This window comes from Pan paniscus, chromosome 18, assembly GCF_029289425.2.
Source record: "Pan paniscus chromosome 18, NHGRI_mPanPan1-v2.0_pri, whole genome shotgun sequence".
NCBI lineage: Eukaryota > Metazoa > Chordata > Mammalia > Primates > Hominidae > Pan > Pan paniscus.
The window spans coordinates 62,658,025-62,673,842 of record NC_073267.2 but is presented as its reverse complement, the minus strand read 5'-3'; the positions used below and the strand labels follow the sequence as shown (position 1 = coordinate 62,673,842).

General features: G+C 33.7%; 1 protein-coding gene across 16 annotated transcripts in view; it reads right to left on the bottom strand.

Annotated features, from left to right (window-relative positions):
- Window positions 1–15,818, bottom strand: part of CHD9 (chromodomain helicase DNA binding protein 9) — a 272,619-nt gene that overhangs the window by 102,748 nt on the left and 154,053 nt on the right. For 15 of the 16 annotated variants that reach the window (XM_034940161.3, XM_057300145.2, XM_057300147.2 and 12 more), the window contains 2 exons: window positions 14,836–15,167; window positions 1,844–1,955 (listed from right to left, as the gene is read on the bottom strand). In XM_034940161.3, the coding sequence (XP_034796052.3) occupies window positions 1,844–1,955; window positions 14,836–15,167 (444 nt within the window). Of the gene's footprint in view, window positions 1–1,091; window positions 1,144–1,843; window positions 1,956–14,835; window positions 15,168–15,818 lie in introns of those variants that run through there. The other variant, XM_034940176.3, reaches the window with a different exon arrangement.

The following is a 15,818-nucleotide window of genomic DNA, read 5'->3' as shown; positions in this document are numbered from 1 at the left end:
GAGATAACTCACTGAGTTTTTAGTAAATAGTAAATGAGTGACCTCAAAGAATCTTTTAAGCTCACAAAAGTGCACTCAGATAGAATGAAGGCTACTTATTGTAAACAGTTCCCTCATCCTACAAAGACTTTGCCTAACAGATTAATTTAAAAGTCTATGAATTATGAGATTATAGAAGATTTTACCATAAATTACACTCCACTAGAGGACATAGTTACACATTACTTAGGTAAAGCCAAATAAGGTATCATTCTCACCAATTATCTTTCTTCACCATAGAACGTCGCTACTAGTTTAAAAACATAAAAATGAATCTGATGTCCACATTTTTGGCATGTGCTTTTTCTGGCTTTCTTTTTCCATAATGTTTTTTAAAGCACAACTTAAAATCCTGATAAATTGTCCCTTTTAATTTCTTATTTTTAGCTTCTTAAGTCTTAAAGGCTTCAACAGATCAGCCCACAGCACTTTACATAGGAGGTTAGAAGCATGTTTTAAGTGATTAATATAGTACTTCACTATTTTAACATTGCACTTGTTTCCTATAATATTCCTAATAGTATACTCTGTTGCAGGGGCATATTTCTTTTTAATTTAGGTCTCTAAATATAGTTGGACTACTGTAATATTCTCTATTAAGATTAAAGGTAACAAAATTAAATACCAAATCACATTTTTAGATTTCCAGCTGATTCCAAACCTTAATTAGTTTCCAACGTGGTTAAAAGCTACATGGATCTTTCCATCATTTATTTAATGACACAATCAAATATATCAATAATATAGATTTATAACTATTAGAAAATATTTTTACCTTCACCATTTTTTTGTGTGTGTGTTAAAGCAACACACCTGTCAAAACAACCTAATACTACAGTGAAAAACATGGAAGAAATGTTCATGTTGACCTAGCCTACCATTTCATTGTTTGAAAATTACATAATGGAAAAATGGCCAGCATTATTCCAGCAAAAATTAAACTAAATTTAATCATATGGAATAAGTTAAATATAAGTTTGCCTAAGTTAAGGATAACATATGATGAAAAAGCCAGGCCATGTAATATTAGGAGCTTCAGTCACTGCCCTTACCTCAACTCTTGCAGCAGCCCAGGAGCCTTGAGCCACTACTCTCCCATTGGATAAGAAGCTGCATAAGGAAGAAGAAAGGCCATTCAGGGGCTTTCTGGCCCCATAATTCACAACTGCCACCACCCCTACGGCCTACAGTCGTACTTTAGTTATTAGAGAGCAGAGGGTGGCCTGGATTATTATGACCTTCACTATATATAATTTTAACTTCAGAGGGTTATTTTGAATATCCACCTATTCAAAAAAAAAAAAAAAAAGGCAAAATGCATAGTATTTCTTCGTCTATGTTACGGGATTTTTAATATAGTCAGTTATCTTTTCTTCACAGAAACAGACCAAAGGAATTATTTCTAGGAATGATTCAATCCATTTGCTCTGTCATTTGTATGTGATTTAAAAAATTACTATGTCCATCACGTTCATTCAAAAGAACTCTATAAGCACAGGATAGTATCACTAAATACTCCTCCATGCTAAAAGCCATCAAGGACTTTGTATTGTTAACCTCTCTGGGCTTCAGTTTCATTATCTGAAAAATGAGGGGTTTGGAGAGGATATGTTAGTTTCCTCCCACATCTAATATTCTATGGTAATATTACCAGGACATATTGTAATAATGCTACCTTCAACTTCTACCACACTACAAAATGTATTTTTACTTCTAACTAAAGTGTAACTATCTATAAGGCAATATTATGCTAACTAAATCATTCTAACAGTGTTTCATTTCTAGAAAAAACTGTAATACTCACTTGAGAGTCTTGATCTTTTAATGTATGCTGTGGCATCTGTTCTGCATCAGATATTTCATCTGAAGACTCATTCTTTCTTTTTTGTTTCTTACCCAATGTAATAATGAGTTTGCTGTTTCAAGAGGAAAAGAATAAAAAGTAAGAATTCTTTGAATTTTCCTAAATTTGATTAAATTAAGATTGTCATGATAAACTTTCTTCCACTTTATATCACTTGCATGTCCAACCAAGGATGATAATTATCCTGAAATCCACGTTGACATTTTCAAAACATAAACTCTATTCTAATGGAACAAACACCATCCAATTCTATGTTTGGAAGTATAATTAATGTACTCAGAAGTACAATTAATGTACTTCTAAACACAGAAAGGCAGTCAAGTAGGCCAGGTGCAGTGGCTCATGCCTGTAATCCCAGTGCTTTGGGAGGCTGAGGCAGGTGGAAAAAGGTTAGGAGTTCGAGACCAGCCTGGCTAACATGGTGAAACCCATCTCTACTAAAAATACAAAAATTAGTCAGGCGTGGTGGCAGGCATCTGTAATCCCAGCTACTTGGGAGGCTGAGGCAGGAGAATCACTTGAGCCCGGGAGGCGGAGGTTGCAGTGAGCCAAGACCGCGCCATTGCACTCCAGCCTGGCAACAAGCGTGAAACTCCATCTCAATGAATAAATAAGCAAACAAGCAAGCAAACAAACAAATAAATAAATAAATTTAGCAGGTAAAAAAAAAAAGGCAATCAAGTCTTATTTGTTTTTTAGGCTTAAGATTACTTTTCATAGGAAAAATGTGAGGTGATACAACTGTGTTTACTTTATTATCTTGCAGATTTCCAATGACAGATTTTTTTCTCTTATTAAATTCAAATTCCACTTGATTCCTTGAATCCCCCTATTCGTTAAAAGCCTCTACTTCCTTCTGCTCTACAGTAGAAAGACAATTACTTAAGGCACTTTAACAATTTGTTGTTCTTTAATTCTTTCACTTATGTTAAGGCTTATCTTATCTGTACTGTATGTTCCTAAGCATAAGAACTATTATTTTTTATATTCCTAAAGCATGTATGTGTCAGTATATCGTCATATATGTAAGTTTATATATATATTGATATTTACATATATACACACCAGATGGAGCTATCTAAAATGAAAGTGGGTTTTTTTGTCTTGATGAGAGGTATAAAAACATAACTCTCACATTTCCTTATCTGCTTCAACAGATGCAGGGGCATGATTTTAAACCACGGTAATTATTAATCAGCAACGTACTATTTTAAATATCTGTATCATAAAAATGGAAAATCTCCCCAATACTTTCAGATATGATTTATCAGAAAGATATCAGAATTCTTTCAACAACTATTTATTAATGTAGGAGAATTTGGAGGTTAAGAGCATGCACTTTGAAAACACAGGGTCAAAGATTTAAACCCTGACTCCACCATGTACCTATCTGTGAGACATTGGGCAAATTACTTGATCTCTTTTGGCCTTAGTTTCCTTGCCTGGAAAATAGGGATATCATAATAACTACATCTGCTGTTGCTAAGAATTAAGTGGGATAATGTATATTAGCTCTTAGCACAGTCTTGATGCATAGTGATTTCTCAACTAATGCTAACAACTTCTAATTATTCTATGCCAAGCACTTTCCTAGGCTCTAGGATTTGAAAATATAGTGACACAGTTCCTAACCTTAAAGTATCATAGTTAGACTATGATCACAGCTAAAATGCCAAAGTGGGGGTTAGCACAGGATGCAATGTGAACACAAAGGAAGAAGTGCTCACGCTTACTGAAGAGTAAAGGGGGATTTACAGAAAAGACAACATTTGATATGATGAAAAGAAGTTTAACAGGTAGTGAAAGAAGCGGCAGAGTACATTCCAGGTAGGGGGATACCACAGAAGAGTGAGGAGAACATGCAGTGGTAATAGCATGACAGGAATACACAGAGTACCCCAGAAGGAGGCAGCAGACAGCTGGACAACCAGAATGGGTGAAGATCACAGAAGGCCTTGCATGACACACAAAGAGTTCACATTTTAAGGGCAGCTTTTAAGCTCTTGAAAGCAAGAATTTAAAAGGAATCTGTCTTGTTCATCACTGGCAGCAAATGTTTAATGAATAGGCAGTGAGTTATTTTGAATAAATAAAAAAAATAAAGCATTTGGAAGATATAAGAATTGTAAGCAAGGGGGCAATGTGATGACAAGGAAGTGAAATGCAAGGAAGGGAAACCAATGATAAGGCAAATGACAATTCAGGGGAGAGAAAAAGAGGGTAATCTAGGGCTGTGGGAATGTGGATGAAGAGGTAAAGAAAGATATAATTTTTTATTGTGGAAGTAGAACCAACAGGACTTGGTTATTGACTGGATGATTAGACTTCAGGTGAGAAAAAGTTATAGAATGCTTTTTCCCTATATTATTCTTGTATTGGTATGATTACCACATTCAACAGAATAATGGTAATTCTTACTTGGTGTCTCACCCGCCACTGTTCTGAATATGTGAAGAAAGTAAATAACAGTAAGAAATACAGCTTATGTTGGAAGCAGGAAATCAGAAGAAACACAAAGATATTCTGAAGCAACATTAAGGAACCAACCATAGTTACACTTCATTCCCTCTCACCACTTTCACTGCTTATTTCCTCTCTGTTCTAGTCCCTTTTCCTCCTCTAGTTTCTTTCCTAAAATAAAAATCTCCCTTGAGGCTATATTTACTGTTAGACCCCATATGACCTTGTTCTTCCTCCTTTGTATCCAAAGTTCTCAAGAGTCATTTCCGTTTCATTCCTCAACCAACTACAATCTCAACTCTCAAAACTACTTTTAATATTCATAGCTTCCATTTATTCAATGTTTACTATGAGTCAGCCTCTGTGCTGACTTTACATGCATTCTCCCACTTGATGTTCATACAATTTTAAAAGGGAAGTACTATTATTTTATAAGAGGAAATTGAGGCCTAGAGAAGTTAAATAACTTGCTCAAAGTCACAGAAATAGTAAGAACAGAGACAGAAACTAAGTATGCCTCACTCCAAAGCCTAAACTTCTAATGCTTAAGGACTCAAAAGACTTTTAAAATGGCAAATCCAACAGAGCTTTAAAAAATCATAATGTGTAACTAAGTCCTAACGTGTAACTGTTTCCTTTTGGCCCCTTTCTTGGCTCCCTGACACAAGAGTCTTCTGGTTCTCACTAAACTTGCTTTTACTAAATTTTGGCTCTTCTTCCTGCATCTACGCCTTGAATGTTAGTTTTCCGTAGGATTCAGTCATTGACAATTCTTCTCTGCTAGCCTGTTAAACTTTGGTTTCTCTCAAAGTTCTGTCTTCAGCCGCCTTCCTGTCTGTCCCTGAGAGATTTAATTTAATCTTTTCTTAACTACTACCTAGAAGTTAAAGATCCTCAAATCTCTTATCTCTAGTTCAGATTTTTCCCCCAAGCTTCATGTTCATATAACTAATTGCTTATTACACATATACATATGGATATCTCATAGGTATCACAACCTCAATATGCACCCAATCCAATCTCATTTTCCGTAACCCTATCAGTGCAAGTTTACTAATATTAAAGTGTAATGCAAAGTCAGAAAAGTGCAAACGTAAGAGTACTGCTCAATTTTCTCAAACAGAAAATATCTGTGTAGCCAGCTTCCAGATCAAGAAACAAGGCATTAGTTTCCCAGAAGTCCCCTCTCATGCCTCTCCCAGTAAGAACCGCCTCCTAAGGGTATCCGTTACTTGGCTTGTGAATATTTGCTACATCCTAAGGCACTGGTGCAGATGATTTTTAATGGCAAAGTAAGGGACAATACTAAATAAAACTGGGTAGTAAAAATACATATTTGATACTTCCTCCTACTTGCTATCAATCTCCAACTTAAATGTGTATTTTCAAATAGTTTGTAGATGAGAACAACACACGGAGAGTGTAGTTGTTTAAATAACAATCTCCCATGAAATGGAAATCATGGCCTATTAATACCCTTCATATATTGCTTAAAAAGGTATTTTTTCAATGTTTGATAAGCTAAATGAATTATGTGAATGCACATTCTGATGCAATATCTTATTCATTCAAATCCCAATGAATAAAAACTTCAATGAAATGAGAGGCGGAGATATTTAAATTTTTTTAAAATTTACAAATGACTATGAACTGGTTCCGCTATTCCTTTACAATAGCATAAGGGGATTAAATGAAGATTCTCTAAGGACAAAGGACTAAGCTGCTTAAACATTTTTATAGATAAATATTACCTAAATCTCTAGAAAATACTAATAAATAAATACTAACTACCAAATAAATCTGAAACACTTGCCCTTTTGAGTGGTGGGGTTAGGTTAGATAAAAATGTTTCCTCAGATAAGCCTTTTGTTATACTAATTATTTGAAAATTTTACTTAAAAACAAAAAAGCAACTTTCACTTTATTTTCCACATATTCTGTATTATTCTTCCAACATTGTTCTACATGTCTGGAATAGCATCTTATTTCATGAACTCATTAGTCATTTTTAACAACCCATGCAAAAATCGTTTTCAGATTCTAACTTTGTAAGAGATATTTCAGATATATAGTATTTCCCTACTAAACCTTCTAAGTCCAAAATGTTACACATGCCTTTTCTATTTAAAAAGGGTACGTTTCCATGATAGGAAAAAAGTCAATTCTGAAGTCATTTTTGACTGATACAATTCTGGGTTAATTTGGGTGGCATTTTAAAATTAGATTTTAAAAAACCCCAGTAATTCTGAATTAAAAAAAAAAAAAGAAAGAAAGAAAGAAAGAAAAGAGTATAAGCCAGGCGCAGTGGTATGCACCCGTAGTTCTAGCTACTTGGTAGACTGAAGTGGGAGAAGACTTGAGCCTAGGAGTTCGAGGCCAGCCTGGGAAACAAAGTAAAACCCTATTTCTAAAATATTATAAATTTTTTTTAAATAAAATGATCTATCTATCTAGAGAGAGAGATTTTAGAAATAGGGTTATTTACAATGAACCTTGAAAACTGTAAATCTTACCAATTTATTATAGATTCTAAAATGGTATCTAGGTAATATTACAGAGGCACAATTAATTAGGTTGGTATCAGATCAGCAGTGCCTAAATGTTTGGGGAAAGCTTCATGAAAGCTATTTAAAATACAGATTCTAGACAGGTGTGGTGGCTCACGCCTGTGATCCCAGCACTTTTGGAAGCCGAGAAGAAAGGATCACCTGAGGTCAGGAGTTCAAGATCAGCCTGGCCAACATGGCGAAACCCCATCTCTACTAAAAATACAAAAATCAGCTAGGCGTGATGGCACATGTCTGTGATCCCAGCTACTTGGGAGGCTGAGGCAGGAGAATCGTTTGAACCTGGGAGGCAGAGGTTGCTGTAAGCCAAGATCTGCACCACTGTACTCCAGCCTGGGCGACAAAGCAAGACTCTGTCTCAAAAATAAAATAAAATACAGATTCTTTATGAGAAAATGCCCAACAAACTCAAATTGATGTACATTCTACAGAATAACTGGCCAGTATGTTACAAAAATGAAAACATCATAAAAGAAAAAAGTCTGAGGAGCTATCCTAAATTGAAGGAGACTAAGGAGATATGACAACAAAATGAAATGTAGGATCCTGAATTGGATCCTGGCCAACAAAAAAAGGGGAACCGACAAAACTTGCATGAGGTCTGCAGATTGGTTAATAGGATTATTAAAATGTTTATTTCCTGGTTTTGATAATCGTGCTATGGTTCATAAGATGTTAACATTTGAGGAAGGTGAGTGAAGAGCTTAAGGGAACTCTGACCTATTTTTGTACTTCTGACATTACTTCAAAATAAAAGTAAGAAAAAAATAACCCATCCAGTTTTGTGGGTCCCAAACCCAGGATTCTGATCTAAAAACGACTCTAATATGACTTTTAAAATATTCCCTAAGAGTTCTGGTGCTCTACCAGGTTTGGGAACCACTGGCTCGGAGAGTAAAAATTAGTATAGAAAACTCTAGAAACAAATATTCAGAATAATACAACTATTTTATATTTATAGAACACTTAAAATTTTAAAGTGCTTTTTCCTACAGTACCTCAGTTGATTCTGAGAAAAACTCTGAGATAGGCAAGGCAGGTAGGTATTGGTCCCACCATACAGACAGGCAGTGTTCAGTTCCAAAAGATGATCCCTTTATTCCTAGATTATGAGTTCCAACATATCTTATTGATTTTAAAATAAAATGACACATATACTCCAACCAGTTAACAGATATCTAATATCAATTAACATAATGACAAAAGAGAAATATGAAACTATATTATCTTTTAGTAAATTTTAAAGATTAAAATTTACCTGACTTTCATAAAATCAGAAATCTCTATTATGTATACAATGACAACAGATAGCCATAAATGTTATCTGAAGGAAATCAGATGTTTCAGTAGCAGAAAAAATAAAATCAGTTAAGCAAAACACCCAATTGCTATAGAACACTCCATTCTTCCATCATGGATTACAAAGAGTTTACTATATTAATTCTAAAATAAAATTTCATTATAAATACATGCTTCAAATAAACTGATAGTTTGCTAGTCTAAGGAGAAATATCCCCAAAGAAAGCAACAAAGTGATACAGAATATATTAATAATAAAAAGCTTTATGCAAATTTTGGTCTTGAAAACATTAAAAGGATCTGTTATCAATGTTAGCAAAATGTAGCAACAGATACTCAGGCAAGGAAAAAACCTAAATATCAAAACATAGGTTGTTTCTGACAGCAAAGGGCAATTTCAAACTAAAGTATGAATTTGAAATGTAAATTCATTTGATAAGTACAGGCAGTAGAAAACCACAATGTTTATACTTAATATGTCTATATTTGATTTTCAGATGTAATTTATGCACTTATTTCAATCCTGCCCAAGTGTTAGTAGTACTTGCTGTGCAACAAGCTGTGTTCTACACTGCATCAATCTGTAATTGCCCCCTGTTGATTCTCTCATTGCAATAATTGGACAAACAATGAATCTTACCCAATTAGTCCATTTGTTGTAATTAATACATCCAATTCATCATAAGAGAAAAAAAAGGCAAAAATACAATGTCACATTATTTTTTCTTTGCAAGCTCAGTGAAAGGTACTGAGCCTATTTTTAAGTCCTCAAATATAAACTCAAAACACACACACACATACACACGCTCAGTGAAATGATGCCCATTTAAAGTTCAACTCAAGACCCCAAGCTTAAACTCATCTTAGAAAAACAAGCATGTATTAAAAGGGAGTTAAAACTGTAATCCTTAAATATGCGAAAGTTACATTGTATTATAAGCTTTTGGGAACTTGGACTATTACTTCCTGTTTAAAGTTGGATATCCTTTTTCAGAAAGGCTGAATTTACTGATGTATTTAATGTAAGTAAGAAATAAGGATCCAAGTTGTTAGCTACGTATTAATCAGCCAACACATTTATCAGCACAGTTGAATTCTTAACAGATATGTACTGTTGGCCGGGCACGGTGGCTTATGCCTGTAATCCCAGCACTTTGGGAGGCCGAGGCAGGCGGATCGTGAGGTCAGGAGATCGAGACCACCGTGGCTAACACGGTAAAACCCCATCTCTACTAAAAAGAAATACAAAAAATTAGCCGGGCGTGGTGGCGGGCACCTGTAGTCCCAGCTACTTGGGAGGCTGAGGAAGGAGAATGGCATGAACCTGGGAGGCGGAGCTTGCAGTGAGTGGAGATGCGCCACTGCACTCCAGCCTGGGAGACAGAGCGAGACTCCGTCTCAAAAAAAAAAAAAAAAAGATATATATTGTTTTTTACGAACATCTCTGCAATCAGGAATCATTTAATAATCAATGATGTGCCATAGTTTTAACTGGCAATATTTGTCTTCTACTGACACATAAAATTAATGGTGTGTCTGTTTTATAATCAATGACACTTTAGATTCAATAAAATATGGTACATCTATTTGTCAATGATAAACCTTACCAGCATGATTCATATAAAGGTACCATTCTTAAAAATGAAACTGCAAATCTTATTTGAAATTCGTAATAAGTTACATACATATCAACTCTTTCTGAGGATAAAGATGCTTCAGATTTTTACTAAGTTTTGTAATTTACATGCAAGCAGTAAAATCAGCAAAACATTTTATCTGCTTGGCTTTAAAAAAACCGTAGAACTTACAGGGAGACTACTAATGGCATGCCTAATAATAAAAAATTCATAATAAATTTAAACCATGCATTTTGACAACTGCTCTTTCGTTTATCATACACCAATAAACAATTAACACATTTATATTTAATTCGAGCATATATTATTTCAAAATTCCTATTATTTTGAAAACCTTGAAAGCAGGGCTTCATATGCCACTTTATTAACAAGAACTATGAAGTGACAATTTCTAATGATATGTCTTATTTTTCCCTCAGATTTTGTTCATCTTATTTTTCCTTTAAATTTTTATAGATAAGAATGTCTCTCTAAATGGCGTGAACCCGCTAGGCGGAGCTTGCAGTGAGCCGAGATCGCGCCACTGCACTCCAGCCTGGGCGACAGAGCGAGACTCCGTCTCAAAAAAAAAAAAAAAAAAAAAAGAATGTCTCTCTAAAGACATATATGTGGACATAGATGCTAGTTTTGTTAAAAAACACACCTATACATGTATGTACATATATATGATAGCACGTAATTAACAAATGTTATTTTCCTCCTTTCTTCTTGGAGGCAAATACAGACACAATATCATTTTGAGATCTAAATTAATGTTTTATTGTTTTTCTTCATAACATGACTTATACTTAATTCCTACTAGAGTTTGATAAATATCTCCAAATTTAGACATGTTCTGTTTTAACTAAAAGTTATTTGTAGTACCTGACAACTACTATTCCTGTAACACATACAAAGGATAATTATGGTTAATACAAAAAGGAAAAGAGTTTAATCATAAAGGACAATAATTGATTAAATTTACAGGGCTATGAGAACATTTTTAAGTAACCAAAAGCATTCTACTTATGTCAGCCAGAAAATCTATAACAGAAGTAAATTCCAACTGACAACATGGAAACATAATTTAAATGTCAAAGTAATAAATCATAGGTTTAAAAATACTTCTATCGAATCATGTGAAATCCCATTCGATAATCTAAAACCAAACAGGGCCATAAGAAAATTCTACTGGAAGTCCTAGATTCTAAAATAAATTAGTAAAATTCATCCTAACTCTCTAATATTACTAAACTATTAGTTATATCCCTGTGGTTTTATGAATGGATTAGCCTCCATTTCTGTTTTCAATTTAACAGATCAAGTTCAACCCTTTGGTATCATTTAATATTTAACCTTCTTTCCATTCATCCATCCATCCCATAAAATTCATCCCATTCCATTCATGGAGCATCTATTATGTACCTACTGTTACTGAAGGAATACTCACTATTTTGTATGAAAGGCAGCTTTTAGAACCTGACTGCCAAGATCATAAAAAACACCAAAGCAGATAAAAGTTTTGCAGGCCCACCTCACCCTTCATTTTGCACCTGCCATTTCCATTTCAACTCACACCCTTCCACATAACCACAAGCAACTCCCTCAAACTCCAGACACATTTCAAACTGTATCTATCCTAAATGCTACTTTAGCTAACCTGATCAACAGAGGAATAGTCATGTCAAAATAGCCATTAATAAGTTAATCTATTATTCCCCTTAACAAGTAGCAACTGTGTTTTCCTGCTTAATTTTTAAGCTGATCTTATTTAGGAACAGAGCCTTAATGGAAAGAGAACTGAGGTAGCTGAATGAGTGTGGGCTTGAAGGAAGGGGTGTGGCTCCTGGCCTTGGCTTTTTCCTTAAATAGCTATGCTATTTATGTTGTCAGAAAACAATAATGACTAACATTTACTGAACACTAAGCATATTCCAGGTACTATTTTGTATATTAACTGATTTAGTCTTCAAAATAACACTATGAGGCAAGTACTATCCTATCCCCATTTTACAGAGGAGGAACCTAAAGCATGAGGATGTTAGCTTTTTGTACAGGATTACACTGCTTGTAAGTGATGAAACTGGAATCTGAACAAATGCAACTGGCTCCAGAGGCAAAGAATTTAACCCCATTATCACACTGTATGCCCACTCTAACTCACAGAATTGTAAAAATGAAATGAGACTCTAAGAAAGTGCTCCGAAAAGGACATTCTATTCTTTGCATTGGAAAAAAAGTTAATCTGTAAAAGTGACAACGAAAAGGTTTCAAGCACATTAGCAAGCAGGGGCAGTATTGCTTTTCTTCAGATTAGTCTTCCTAGATTACATCAAATCACATATATGGGTTAAATAAACACCAACCCTGATGACATTAACCATAAATTATTGTTTACAAATTTAGTTACTTTAAAAAAAATTTTTTTTTTTTTTTTGAGATGGAATCTCGCTCTGTCAGCCAGGCTGGAGTGCAGTGGTGCAATCTCGGCTCACTGCAACCTCTGCCTCCCAGGTTCACGCCATTCTCCTGCCTCAGCCTCCCGAGTAGCTGGGACTACAGGTGCCCGCCACCACGCCCGGCTAATTTTGTTTTTGTATTTTTAGTAGAGATGGGGTTTCACGGTGTTAGCTAGGATGGTCTCAATCTCCTGACCTCGTGATCCGCCCGCCTTGGCCTCCCAAAGTGCTGGGATTACAGGCATGAGCCACCGCGCCCGGCCATTAATTTTAAAATTTATATTTTACACTGCTGTTGATTAAGTTGCACTGCTTTCCAAATTAACTAATATCAATAATTTGGTATTAGGAACAGCCCAATTGTCCTAAAATTAATAGAAAAATAAAAAAATTTAAATGAGATGTTTAATTATAAAATGGTGCTAGTTGAAATGATGCAACTGAACTTTACTTAAATGATTCTTCACCCAAAAATTTAAAACTCACCAAATTCAAAATTACAAAGTATAGTGGCTTATTGGAAAGCACAGTAATGAAATATTTCATTGGCTAATACTGGAATTCTGGATTGTATATGAATTTCATTTATTCCAACTATGCCTTTTCCTCCAACATGACAATAATTTTTGTCTTTGACTGATATAAATGATTAAGACACTGTTTTACTCTAACAGCTTAGTAATACGTACGCAAACTTCAATTCTACTTATCTGCCTGCGACTTATAAATTCTTCTATCAAAAAGGCCTATATTTTCAACAATTTTTCTTTTCTAGCAACTACTCAATATTTTACCATGTATTTAGCCAAAACAGAAAAAATATTTCTAGTACAATTCTTATCGATTTTGTTTTCTAGAATTTGCTACCTCTAGAAAAATTGGTCAATGTTGTGCAATATTAAAATAATTTACTATGAATAATTTACCTACTCCTAACAAAAACACAGATATCACAAAACTAGTCAGTACTCCGCTTCAGTGTTACTACTCCCCTTACTATATTAATTCACTTTTCTAAAAATCTGTGTTTCTCTCTAATTTAATTATTTCTAGTTTTCTCTTATGTACAATGTTTTTTCTTAAACTAGATTTACTTCTGGTATCTTTTGCCTTTAGCTGTTCCTTCCCAAGTTTGAGGCAAGTAACGGTTAGTGTAACTTTTAAAAGTTTATCAACCAATTTCCTCATTTTATGCATTGTTTTTCAAAACGTTACTCTTCCAAATAGTATTCTACTCTGTCTAGATCTCTGAACAAGTTAAAACTGGAAACCCTTAATTATATTAAATTTTGGTTCAGCAAAAGACTAAATATGGGATTTCCTGAATTAAAACTGGGCAGAGCTTTGGAAAAATAAGTTACTTTCATACCTAAAACCTCTAAAAAAACAATAAAAGAAGTAGAAATCTTTCAAATTTCATTTTAGCTGTCTGCATGTAAAATGCAAAATCAATATGATTATTAATCTATTATAACAAGAGAGCCCATATTATTTAATCGTTTGGACCTGAATGACATAAGGACCAAACTAAATAATTTGGTGGTTACATTTAAAATGCTAAGAATTCATTTGCTTTATAAAATTGCATTAGTTCTAAATATCTATATAATATATCAACAATTTCTGAGCAAATGAAGATTTTCACAATAAAGACATTCTTTATTGCGGACTTTTTGTGAAAAAGAGAAAAGTTAGATTGACCCCTTTATGTCAAATTTCCACATGAAGTCCTCAAAAATAACCAGTCCTGAAAAAACAATTCTAAACTATGTTGGCTTAGTTATGCTTACCCTTGCATGCTAAGCAAATACACCTATAAAGCAAATTATAACATTTACTGTATTTTATTTTTTGAAAATATTTTGGATAAGCAGTAAAATACATAGGATTAATATATCCTCCTAGAGCAATTCTTTGTCCTTATAATTCTCTTGGAGCATTAATCCTCACCTGGCCTCTTTATTACATAAAGTAAATCAGACTATATGGAAGTAAATCAGTAAGAACTGGCAACCACTTATTGTTGATTTATATGGTATTAGTGGGTTTTTTTTGCCATTTCATTCAGTCCAAAGTTGTGGTTTTATTAAGAAAATATTACATTTCATGTTTCCAAACTATGAGTGCTCAGTGAGGCACAAGTACAACCAAGAGAAAAAGAATCTTATAAAGAATTTCAATGCATGCTCTGTAAAGAAAGTGAATATGAAACTGGCACAGCAATATGGATTTCATTTTGTTTGTTTTTATCCTTTTCCTGATTCGTATACTGAAATATTTTACTACTTTAAATCCCTTTTAATAATATTAACATACAAAAAGCTACATTCTACATTCATAGAACCATAAAATTTGGGAGATCCTGGAATATTATCTAATTCATTCGGCAATGAAATAAAGCACACATAGTAGCCAACAATTTAAAACTCAAATATGGGAGTAAATATACTCAAATCAAAAGTAGATGGTTGGACAGTTTGAACTTTAACAGAACATTGAAAGGAATTAAATTTAATTCTTAACCAACTTACCCAATTTTTGTCTTCTCTTTTAACTTAGAACATGTTTTTGTTTTTTTGCTGTCTTTGTCCTTTGGCTTGGATTTCATCCTTCTACCTTTCTTTTCCTCTTTTCCTTCAACTGAAGCAGTAGGAAAGTTTTCAGGGCTCATTACTCGTGGAATATTGCGTTCCCCACGCTCCTTTGCTTTTGCTATGGCCTCTGATATTATACGATTAGCCTTTTCTTGCTTGCTTTCTGATTCCACCTTTTTTCTCTGCTTCTTCTCAGGTATGACCCTCACCTGGGTATTCTGCAACTTAGTATATGTCCCAGAACCATCGCTCTTCTTGGAAGATGGAGGCTACAGAAATAAAAATATTTTTTATAGAATATACCAAAGTACATCTAAAACAATTGTCACAAATATCTGAAAATCTTAAATTATGTTTAGAGAGGTAAAATTACATTAGCAAATATGTGAGTGCTACAAACAAATTTAAAACATTTTGCTTATCAAGAAATTAGTACAGATATAAACAGCTCAATTGCTACTTTTAAAAATGAAGGTTAAAGAAGAATAATATAGATTCATTGATATTTTCATAGCATTCTTGGTTAGTTGATTCAAGTTTTGTCCTGTAAAGATAGTTGATTCAAATTTTATCCCATAAATATTCTGTGCATTTGGAATAAAAGTCTTTCCTTTCCTCTTCCCTCCAAAATTCTGAACATTAATAAATTTTTAAATAATTTTAATTTAGAATTACTCCATACAGTTTATTATGGCTTTTAGAAAAATAAAGCCTCTGCTTTACGACTACAACCTGAAATCATTTAATATTTAAGTGCAGCAACATAGCTAGTTAGTAAACAGACATTCTCATACTTAAAATTAGAGAAAGTTTTAGTTTTCCCATGAAAGAGTTAAATGTGAAAAATTTTTTTCTTTTTCTATATCATAATTATTTTGCTCAAGCAATTTGGGAAATAAACAAGTTTTACAGTCTTACAT